Consider the following 11,859-nt stretch of genomic DNA (forward strand, 5'->3'; position numbering starts at 1 on the left):
TAAACAAACAAATTTCTGAAAAATTAACTTTTAAGTACTTTTTGATATGTACACCTATCAAACTGAGAAGGAAATGGAGAAATATAAAAGCATTAGAATATGTACTTTGAGAACTTAAAATTGTGAAAGGATGACAAGTAATGTTTTCAATGAGTTTTAATCAATTCAGTGTTGCTTGAAAATAATAAATTTATTGTTTCTGTAGAAAATTTAAAAGTTGGGAATGTCACAAAATATTCCAATAAATTGACAGAATTCATATTTTCATGTATATATTAAATACTCAGATATTCAAAGAGTAAATTTTATTTGTATTCATCAGACTGCAGTCACTTAAAGAAGTCACAATAGTTGCAAGGTGAAATGTGAAATAAACTTCAACAAAAAAAAAAATCAGTCACATATTTATTTGCAATCCAAGGTCAATATCGGTTATATGTACAGGTGCTACTCAAAGCAAGTGTCATCGTAACAAAAATTATCAAAGGAAGATAACTTAGTTTGTGTATAATTGCTATCCAAAGGTGACCACTTTATTAGTTTCCAAGTTTAATTCAAGCTGATATTTTAATCTGTATGTAAGTGCAATCCAGAGATAAGTTATTTGTGTGCAAGTATCAGTCAGAAGCAAATATTTCATACAAATTATATCCAAGAAAAGTTACTTGTCATTTTTATGTAAGTATTATCCAAGTGTAGGCATTTGATTTTTGTGAAGATATGTTTCATGATGAAGAATTCATTTTTATATAAATACCATTTAAGATGAGTACAGCATTTATGTGCAAGTGCCATCCAGGGAAAGGAGCTTTATTTGTGCAGAATACCACTCAAAAAATGATTAAAACTTTATTTACTTGGTTTAACCATATATTAATACTGTTTGGTAACCAAAGAGTTGAAATTTTCATGTCAGTTATGAGGAATAGTATCACTTAAGATATATAGGAAGCAGGAAGTGACAAATTCATTCACTTTATTAATGTATAATAGAAATAATACTGATAAGTACATATTAAAAATTTATCAAATTCAGTTATTACTAGCTTATATTTTTGTTCATAAATCCATTTACTTTGATAGTTTAAAAGGTGTATGACCCTCCCTTTCTTGTGTCAAATAACTGCATGTTATTGAAGTGAACTGGAATAATTTTACTATGGACAAGTGAATATTGTAGTTTTCTAAGTAATCACTATACACTATTGGTCTAGTGGAATCTGTTTTAATCATTCTTTTACTAAATAACTAATAAAAACAACTGTTTTTATTAAAGAACTTAATATTCATTTTAATTCTATTTCTTATTAATACATATTAATCAGTTCACAGAAAAACTACTTAATAGGCCTATTTGTTTTGTATGATGCTACAGTCATAACACTCTAAGATGATTACTTGTCATTTATTGAAATCACAAAACAGTATTGACTTTCTCAGTAAAATTTCATACTTGTATGTCTTTGTTCAGCAGTTAAAAGATTTGAGGATCTTGAGATTAATTAGACTTTTATAGACAAGTTTAGGCTCTTCAAAAGATGTTCATCTCTGTTTTTGAAAAATATTATTAGTTGGTTTAGACACTAGACAGAGCCAGCTACAAAATTGGTATTTACCTACGGTTAAATTTTTAGCACTGCATTCTCCTCAGTCTGTTATTTTCCCTCTTTTGTTTTTTTTCTTCAAAATTTGTACTTCATATGTCCATATTTTCATAGAATGAAAAGATTCTTTAAGTAGATAAATCAAGCACTTGGTGACTGAAAAATTAATTATTTTGCAAATAAGAAAAAATCATTACTTGATCATAGGTTTTATGAGGCCAAAACACTGATTGTTACATTATTTGTGTAAAAGTACTATCCAAGAATAAGTTATTTAATTGTGTTTTGAATAGTGAATAATTCTGTTAATTTGACATTTTAATAAATTGATCTTTTAAAGAGAATAGAATAGATAAAAATTCATGGTGAGATTAATGTAGGTGTTAACTCATAAGAAACAAAAGTGTTATTTTGTATACTTGAGTTTCTATCTTATATAAATTCCCTTTTCTTCACATTTCAATATAACTATATATTAATTTTGTATGTATATTTTAAACTTGGTAATTGATGAAAATTGCCACTTATGACTAGTAGCAAACACAACTTGTTGTTTCATTGGTTTTTCCAAGTTTTCATACATGCACTATTAATTTATTATACAATCAGGCTGTTTTGGCTAGTGGAGTGTGATGTCTGTTATATTCTTGGTAGGATTACTTGGATGTACAAGAACTAGTAATTCAAGTCCTGATATTCTTTTGACTATGATATGAGATCTGTTTATTTATGTGATTTTCTGGTTTATCACTTACAATGACTACAATAATCCAAATCAACCTGCTTTGCAATTGGAAGATAGTGTCCTTTTGTGGGTTTACTTGAGTTATTTATTATGGTAATGAGTAAGTAGCACACTGTGTTATTTAGGTATAGTTAAAAGATTTTTTTGTTTATTCAAGAAATTAAGCACATTTTTAGACTTGTGATTTATTTAAAGTGGAAAGATACACCAAATTGTCAAACATTCACTATCTAACCTAAACATTCTATCAAATGCATTGTTTTTGGAAAATGTACTTGTTTGCAACCTAAATGAAATTAAAATGTTTTTATTCAGTGTTGAATAGCTCCATGTTTTTAACTAGATATTTTTTCTACATTGTTATGATGTACATTTTAAACTATTTATTTATTTATATATTAAAGATAAGAGTAATCGGTCTTTGATTTTTAATATAAAAACTTGTATTTGACATGTTTTGCCTCAGCTGGTCATCAGATATCTACATTTTAACTTGGATTAATTGGTTATTTCATTTTATGGTGTAAGTATGTACTTTGTTGCATTTGTGCTTAAACTTTCTTTAATGGTGGTTTCTATTTGATCTTTAAAAATTTAGGAAATTGTAAATATTAAGAGCTGGCTGGAAATTTCACACACACATTTGGTAATCCTATTGCCAAAGTATGTTTACTTCAAAGTAATTACAAATTAATATACATATTTAATTATTTTTGAGTCAGCATTAACTGTATAAAAACAGTTCTTGATGTGAAAACAAGAAACCATTTATCATGATGATTAATGGGCACAAAAATGTTTAGTTTGGATATTTTTAAAGTTAAGTTTAGAATTACTTTTGATGTTTGTACTCACTGGAGTTTGGAAATATGTTTCTAAACTACTTATTCACTAAATTATTTGTTGTTCATGATTTTCTTCATATCAGTCACATAAAGAAAAGAAAACAAAAATCCACCAATCTTGTAATTAATCTCACTAATTACTGTCGGAGTTCTGTTCTCTATATATTTTACATATAAAATGAGTAGCTTTCCCAAGTTTATTTGGTCAGTACTTTACAATGAATGTTTTAAGAAGCAAAACAAATATATAAACTTATTTAATATGATGTACTATGTGAAACCCATCAGTAGTGAACAGTGTAAATATCCTTGTGTTTTGTTGTGGAAACCTGTAAATTGACTGTTTCTTCCTATTTTGGTTTTGAAGCTAGTGATACTTGAGACTTACTAACAATGTCTTTACCCCTTCTGTGTCTTCAGTTTGTTAAGTTGAAGAAACTTTAATATTATCTTTATCTTTCAATGGTGTATTGCCTTACTGAACTTTCCACATTGCTCTAATTTGTCTGGCTAAGGATGATAATACTTTGTTTTTACTCCTTTTTTTGTTTATTTCATGTATTTTTAAGTTAACAACTTCCATTCCATATGAACCTGCTTGAGATTGTACACTATTTTCACCACCACCCCCTCTATGCATTGTGGAGTTTCCTCTGTTAGTGTGTATATTTTTATAGTACATTGTAATTCAAAGAACAAGACAACCAAAAAATCTATTTATTTGTTTAAAATAAATGGTAACAGACTATTAGCAGGTGGAAATAATACAACAGAAGTAAACTAGAATAATGACCAAACTGTGAACTATTTCTGTGATATATCACAGAATATTCAATGTTGGAATAAATTTTTATTTAAATATCATAAATTTTCCAAGTGTTTACTGTGGCTATAAAGAAAAAAGTTAAAAGAAAAAATTGTTTCTTGTTTCCTATATCTGGATGAAGCCAAAAATACAGTAATAAGTGAAAGAGAAGAAAATGTAGTTACGTAACTTTGAAAGTGTCAATAATAACAGAATAATTGGTCCACTGGAAGACTAGGCTTATAGTAGATTATTGGGGATTTTTTTGAAAGCCTACACTGCATTCTTTCCTTTTTTTAACTTTTTTCTCTGTGTGTGTATATTGTGTTGTTTTTTTTTCCTAGTGGCCAAAAACATTTTTGGTCAATTTGTATTTTTAATTTTGTTTATTTCTCCTACATATACCATTTTCTGGTTTAATGTTATAACTTGTATTGCTTCCATCCAGAAGTTTCACATTTTTTATTCATTCGTTATCTTGTACTTTCTATGATTAATGTATTGAAAACTTTTATTTTTTGTATTATTTACTCGTATAATAAAAAAAAACATAGTGTACACCACATCAGATGTAAGAAAATACATTGTTCATACTGGTAATTGAATAATAAACAATTTTAGGAAACATTAAGTGTAACAAAAGTGAGTTTTGTGTTTTACTATTAAAAATTCTCACTGCATCTTCGAAAAACATGCCATTTATAAAAATATTCCAGTAAATATAAAAATTGACAAACAATTAATGTTCTGTTTTTATGAAAATCACAGTAGAGTTTTTGTTTGTGATATGCTTGGATAGTGTCATTGTAGGATATGTAATTTACAGAAAATTGGATATGCTAAAAGATTGTTTAATTATAAAACATACACTGCACAAAATAATTACTGTATAAAAATGTTTATGTAACTTTGGAATATTTATTAGCTTTAGGAAAGACACTAATGGCTATGATTAAAAAATGAAAGTGATTTTTTGAAAACTAAATTATTTGATTAAAGAAGGAAAACGTTCATTATGAAACACCCAAAGAATATATAGAGTACAGAAAAACTAGTGGGACAACATTGTGTAATAATTAAATATAATTTCAGTCCATGTACTAAAATAAAAATTTGGCAAAACTTAAACACTTCACAGAATATTAATTTTAAAAATGCATTTCTTATTTAAATAAGTATGTAAGTATTATACTAATATTATACAGGGTGTTCAGAAAGTCACTGTGCAGTTTTGTCTGTTAATAAATATATAACTGCACAGTGACTTTCCAAACACCCTGTAGAATATAAAAAAAAATGTTAGCTGCAAAGTTACCAAATATAGAAAATTATCTACAGATTTATTATAAGAATAAAATAGTGTCAACAATATTACTTATAGATAGTTGAGCTGCAACATCAGATAAAAATCACTAGGTAAGTATATAATAAACTACAAACAATTAGTTTCATTCATCTATTAGTTTTTCCTACATAATAAATTTTTGAATTAGCCTCACTAGTTGAAAAGTTTAGCCATTATACTTTAAGTCTTCCTTCTTCAAGTGCTTCAAAAAAAGACAAAGTTCAATAAAAGAGTTCTTGTACTACAAGCAAAATCATAGGAGGATAGATAAATATTTTTGAAATATTTAGTTTTACAAGTGCATTAACTGTCGAGAATTTCTGTAGTTTTAGAAATTGTTTTGTTAAATATATTTTGTGACACTTTGTGATACATTCCAAATAAATGTTTTCTATGTTTTATATATGTATTTTAGTGTGTATGTATGTTGTAATGTGCCTCTTCAGACACAAAATATTTCAAGGTGTGGTTAGCACTATGAGCAGTATGAAAATGATGATTGGTTGGTATGTTTTGTGTTTAAACTAAATGTAATCAAGAACACATTAGGTGTGAAGAAAGGCACATCCAAAAAAAGATTGAGTGTGTGACATGAAGGAATGAAATACAAATTAGTGTCGAAACTGAAAGCTACACTTACAGTATTAATAATAATTTTACAGCAAATATTCATTAGTTAGCTACTCTGCATTTTGTCTTACTCACCATCACCCCCCAAAGTGAAAAGAAAGAGACCTGATATGCTCAATACTTTTTTGGCTACACCTTCTTCTCACACCTAAGGTATTCTTTATTATATGTTATGACTTACTGTCAATACATACCAACAAACTACAGCAAGTAAGAAAGTGACACTCTCTAGTAACCAATATTAATTTTAAAATTGCAATCATATATTCGAAACAGACCTACACTTTACAGAACTGATCAGATTCTTTAAAATATACGGTAGTTTTCTTCTCTGAAACAATACTTAATAACTTCCTTTATTGTAATGCTATGGAATCTATATTAGCAGTTTCTTGTCATCACCTGCTTGCACTCTATACAGCAGTATAAAGCATTATTATTTACACCAGTTGCTTAAGCTAATATCCTATGATGCTAAATGTTGTTTAATTTGGAGAATTTCATAACATTTAGCAAATTTATGCTTAAGAATAGCAGCAGATAATGAATAACTATCCACCACTTGGGTCTCTTTTGAAAACTTGAGCTAGAAACTGATAATTTACTTTGCTTAGCATAACCAATACTTGTGCATGGCTTTTCACCCTATAGTTTTGCTGCTCTAATTTGGCAATCTTTAATCTGAGTGATTAAAAATAGTCTGATTTTACAAGTGGAGCTGTAGTAACGGTTTCAGACTAATAGTTTAAGTGACACTATCATAGGTGTGGACAAAAAATTTGTCAAATTTGAGTCATTTTTATTGAATAATTCTGCATATGTGGTCTATATTTAGACCACATTTGACACCTAATTGTAGGTTGTAAAGACTTATCAGTGTTTCAAATGTGAAAAAAAATCCATAAAAGTTAAATGTCTTCTTTTCTGTAAACTGAAGTATCTGTACTTTTGGTGAGAAGAAAAAAAAAAAAGGAAAAAATTTAATCAAAATCAGAGATTTTGTATCTTGTATATTTCTTAATGAACTGCTTTGAAATTTTGTATGATACACGTTACTGTCTGGTAGAGAACCATTTGGATTATCACAGTCTTGACTACAGAAAGTGTAAAATCTCTAAACTTTCACTCCTGTTAATAATACACGTGCTGCAGATTGTTTTGGGTACATGACATGCTATTGTGTGTCTTCAGGAGTTATTTGTGTTTATGTGATATAAAAGAGAAATTTATTAATATTATGTGTTAAACATTTTTTCTTTGTCCATCCACCTGCCTGTTGAAAAAGTTTAGACAGTCAGTGACTGTCAAATACATTTTAATTTCAGTTGTTATCAGAAGCTGTATCACTTTCTGAGGAGGAGATATGACAAATATTAAAAGCTTGGAAATTGAACAAACCTAATCATAGCAAATAAATTGAAAAACAGTAATAATTGTTTGACTTATTTGGAAAATATTTTTGCGTGTTTGGAATATAAAAATTTTGGCTATAGTATGCTTTAAACTTCATTCACCTATTTGTGTGTTTAATGAATAATCAGTTCTTAAATACAATTAGCAGATCTATATTTTTTTTCCTGTCATTTGTAACTGTACATTTCAGAAAGCTTTTGTATAAGAAATACAATATTAATACATTTTAAAAACTACTAATTCTATAATAAAAATGAAAAGGACAAAACTTCAGATGACAAATATAACAAGGCTTGTAAGTAAATATTATTTGGTCTTTGATATTAACAATTAATTAATAATAGAGAAAAACAGTATAAATTGTATGTTGAATTTTCAACTTGGTTAAATCAGAATTGGTTTACTTCTTGTCTACTAATCAGTTTCGTTTACCAATTTCAGTAAAGTAACAACCAAAATAAAACATCTCTAGTATAGAAATGTTTAAGGTTTTTCTGATGTTTTTATTTTTACTTTCATAGAACAGATTTTTCTTCCCTTTCTGGATTTGATTTTATTACTGCTTATAGAAATGCAAACTTTTTAAATTTGAAAATAAAAGTATATTTCCAAGAGATTGTTTCATTGTTTAGGTGTTTTTAAATTATTTATAATTTATACAATTGCTCATATACATTAAATGCTTATGTGCATGTTGTACAAGGTGTGCCAAAAAATCAGGTATAAGAGTAATACACATGGTGCCAGTTCTCTCTCCTTTTTTTTTAATCCAAAAAAGATATAAACCTTGCTCGAAGAATCAGTTTGAAAACGTAATTCTGTTGTGTACTTTGCTGACTTAGTAGTAAGTTTGTCTTTTTATTCTGACTTTTAACACATGCTGTGGATACCACAATTTTCAACTGCTGGTTACAGAAGGTTTGACTGAAGTAATTTGTATTAATATGAGTGCCATTGTAGTAGCAGCATTAAAAGTGTGTAAAGGTTTTAACAAAAGTTATTTATTTCAGTTTAAAATATTAATGAAAAAAATTAGGTTTTGTAGCATATCGACTTTAGTCTGCAAAAGAAGACTATTTTATTGTTGATAATAGTTTGAATAAATGTGTACTGATATTTGCGTTCCATTGTAATTATTAGATGAAGGTTAAAATCAAAGAAGCTTGGAATTATTAACTCTAGGTATAACAGCTAACATACAAATTTCAGTTCCACTTGACTGAACAAATGATTTGTCATCATTTTTTTGAAGTTGGAAGCTTTTGCTTCTCTATTTTACATAACACACATTTGTACAAATATTCAAAAGTTACCTAAAATTAAATATCATTAGAACACTAATAAAATTTTGAAAACATGGATGGACTCGTACACTTTATAATAATCACTGTTTACAAAAGCCTTATTTTGTTTGTTGATATCCACACATTTCAAAGTCTTAGCAATTGATGACAAGTGAAACATAATTGATCAATGAATTAACACAATAGCACTAAATAATCCCATTGATATGGTATACAATGGTTTTAAAACTTGATAACGGGAAATATTTAATGAATATTTTTGTTTTTATAAATTACAAGTTATATTTATTACTTTTTAAAAATATAAATGTTTGTCATCTATATTTTTTATTTGCAATGAATATTGAAAAGGTTTCTATGCTACCATGAGATGGCTTTGAATATAACGAAATATCTATTTGATTTTCAATAATTGCCTATATCTCATTAAAATGTCTTATCAGCGTTTTATAAATGTACAGATTTCAGTTAGCATGGAAAACAAGTGAGGTGAAGTTTGAAATGTTATTAATTGTATGTTTTCTTTCATTTCTTGAATAACAATTGATTACTTATTTTTGCTTTATGTATTTTGTATTTTTTACTAATTCATAGTTAGTTACTCTGAAGTCCAGTAAGCTAACTTTAATTATTTCAGGCTATTTTAGTATCTACCTGTTTTACAAGTGAACACTGAGCCAGAATATAATATCATATTGTCTACCAAACCTCTTGTAAGTATTACTCGGTGATCAAATTAGAATTAGGTTAATGTTAGTGAATGCTGCTCCATTGCCAACTAGTTTGAAAGTGTTTTAGTTGATGGTATGGAATTGAGCAATCTTCATAATAATTCAGATTATGATACTTTCTCCAAAAAGATACTCCAGTACTTTTCTAATAAAGTATCAAGAATCATCTCTGATAAAATTTAAGACTTTTCCTCCTGCTTAATGACAGAAATATTCAGTCCATGGATAATTCAAACTAATCAAGTGAGCCTCAGTAAATGTAATCAACTTATCTAGCTTGTGCTTTAAAGCAAATAATTTCTGTATCTGAAATTTGTATGAAAAATGGCTGGTAGTAAAGTAGTGATGTAAGTCCAAACCTTGCTTCCTATGTCTCAATTAGGTGAATTGGCTTTGGCTACCCAGTTGATAAAACCAAACAGGTACTTAGATGAAGAGCTTTGTAAACCTGGGTATCTGAACACTGACTAGGGGTAGAATGGAATGTTGTAGTCACTCCTGAGGGAATATTTTATCTACTTATATTATATTATATACCTATGAGATAGGTATACACAAGTATTATTTTGGACATATTACTACTCACTCTTGTAGTTGATCCTGATACCATAAATGTGATAATTCACATGAGGTATAAAATTGTGCCAAGGAATACCCACTGTCTTTTAAACATGTTAAATGTAGCAAAGCATAACTTTGTTAAGTATCTTGTTCATTTACAAGTCAAGGAGGTTGAACAATTACGAGCAACACAAAAGTTGTCTTTTAGAGAAGCAATAAAAAATTCTTATTTAAACACTTAGGATGTGGTTCCTTCATTACAAGTATAATCCAAGAAATATCCTTGCTAATCATATTCTAAGAGTTGATAATTCTACATGATATTGCTGTGCCCAAGCTGCTGCTGTTGTTTTTTCCAGTTAAACTAGTTAAGTTCTAACAGAAGTTTAAAATGGTTGTTACCATATTTGTACAAACTTAGCAAAGGTTAATATCATTCCAGAACAGCAGAAAAATATCTTGCATATAAGACCCTTGGTTGCCCATAATGTTTTTTTTTTTTTGCTGTCTTATGACTTCCCACCTTAAAATTTCAATAGAAGAATGCTTAAAGCTTAAGGGCTTATGATAATCAGTTAAGACAATTAAGTAATAGACATACTCCTTATGTTTTTAATGTTTTCAACATCAAATCTTTATAATTTTCCAAATTATTCTTTTTATCATTTCCATTTTGATTATAGTGGATTTTTCATTTGATAACATACTAACTTCTCCCTGGTTGGTACTGTTGTATGTTTTATTCCTTTGAATGATTAAAAGTTACTTTTGGGTGTGTTCTTACTGTTTGTCTGTGTAATCTTTGTAATTGTGAACATTAATTTATATGGACCAAAATATTGAATATTAACTTCTGTTATCTTATTTGCAAGGTTTTCAATGTTAATCACTACGGGTGGAGTCCTGTCCATGTTGATGTAACTGATAGAGATGGAAGTGTTTAGCTATACCAATAAGACGTTTCTTCTGCACAACAACTCACTTTATAGACTACACACCAAAACTAGAAAACTTGGCCTTTTCAACTTGGCTGTTATCTCCTCAATATGAAGTTGTGAATGGCAGTGGTATGTTCTTATTGACTCTTAGAGGTGATCAGGTTTTGTTTGTTTTTCAAACAGTTTATACACAAGTTATAATTCACTTTTATTTTTCTAGGCTCTTTATATTGCTTCTAAGTACATTCTTAGCTCAGATATGCAATTCCAGTTGTTACAAATGCTATTTTAGTGTTTTTTTTTATTATTGGTGCCTCATATAACTTTTACCTGTATAATTGTAATAAGTTTCATCTACACATTCATCAGTGGGATATTGATTGTAATCATTTATAACATTCAATGTACAAATTCATAGAAAGTGGCCAAAAACAGTACCTATATAATTAAAGGAGTAATATGTGCATGCACGGAAAGCTTTCTAAAAACTTGGTTAAAATATTCAAAAGTGAAATTATGAATATGGCAGTATTGACAATGTCACCATATGCATAAGGTACTGTCACCCTGTTGAGTCTAAATGCTTGTTCTTGAAACCTCGGTTTTGAAATTTTCGTTAAATTTGATGTTTCTTACTGAATAAATAAATTGATCTGTAATTTTTGAACACGCCATTTGACTTGAATGTTGGGTATCACTTGTTATTTAGCCTTACATTCTTTGAGACGCTCCACGCGGCCATCTGATTCGTTGAGATTTCTGTGTATCTAGCCTCATACGAGAGTATTCTAGGCAGGTCATTTAATTGCTTTTAGCTACATAGCATTATGTTTAGATTTTATAAACTTTGTACATTGAAATACAAAATAACACATACAAAGAAAAGCATACACAAAATACGAGTTTTCCTCTCAAACTAAAAGATATATCAATTTAAT

The 11,859-nt window shown here is 28.3% G+C and overlaps 1 protein-coding gene across 5 annotated transcripts in view; it reads left to right on the forward strand.

The window, feature by feature from the left end:
• LOC143252866 (uncharacterized) overlaps positions 1-11,859 on the forward strand; it is a 28,994-nt gene that overhangs the window by 15,949 nt on the left and 1,186 nt on the right. For 2 of the 5 annotated variants that reach the window (XM_076505665.1, XM_076505682.1), the window contains exon 6: positions 10,856-11,593. In XM_076505665.1, coding sequence (XP_076361780.1) covers positions 10,856-10,904 — 49 coding nt within the window. In that variant the 3' untranslated portion in view covers positions 10,905-11,593. Of the gene's footprint in view, positions 1-9,328; positions 9,405-10,855; positions 11,594-11,859 lie in introns of those variants that run through there. The other 3 variants (XR_013029224.1, XR_013029223.1, XR_013029221.1) reach the window with 3 other exon arrangements.

Source organism: Tachypleus tridentatus, chromosome 1 (assembly GCF_004210375.1).
Source record: "Tachypleus tridentatus isolate NWPU-2018 chromosome 1, ASM421037v1, whole genome shotgun sequence".
NCBI lineage: Eukaryota > Metazoa > Arthropoda > Merostomata > Xiphosura > Limulidae > Tachypleus > Tachypleus tridentatus.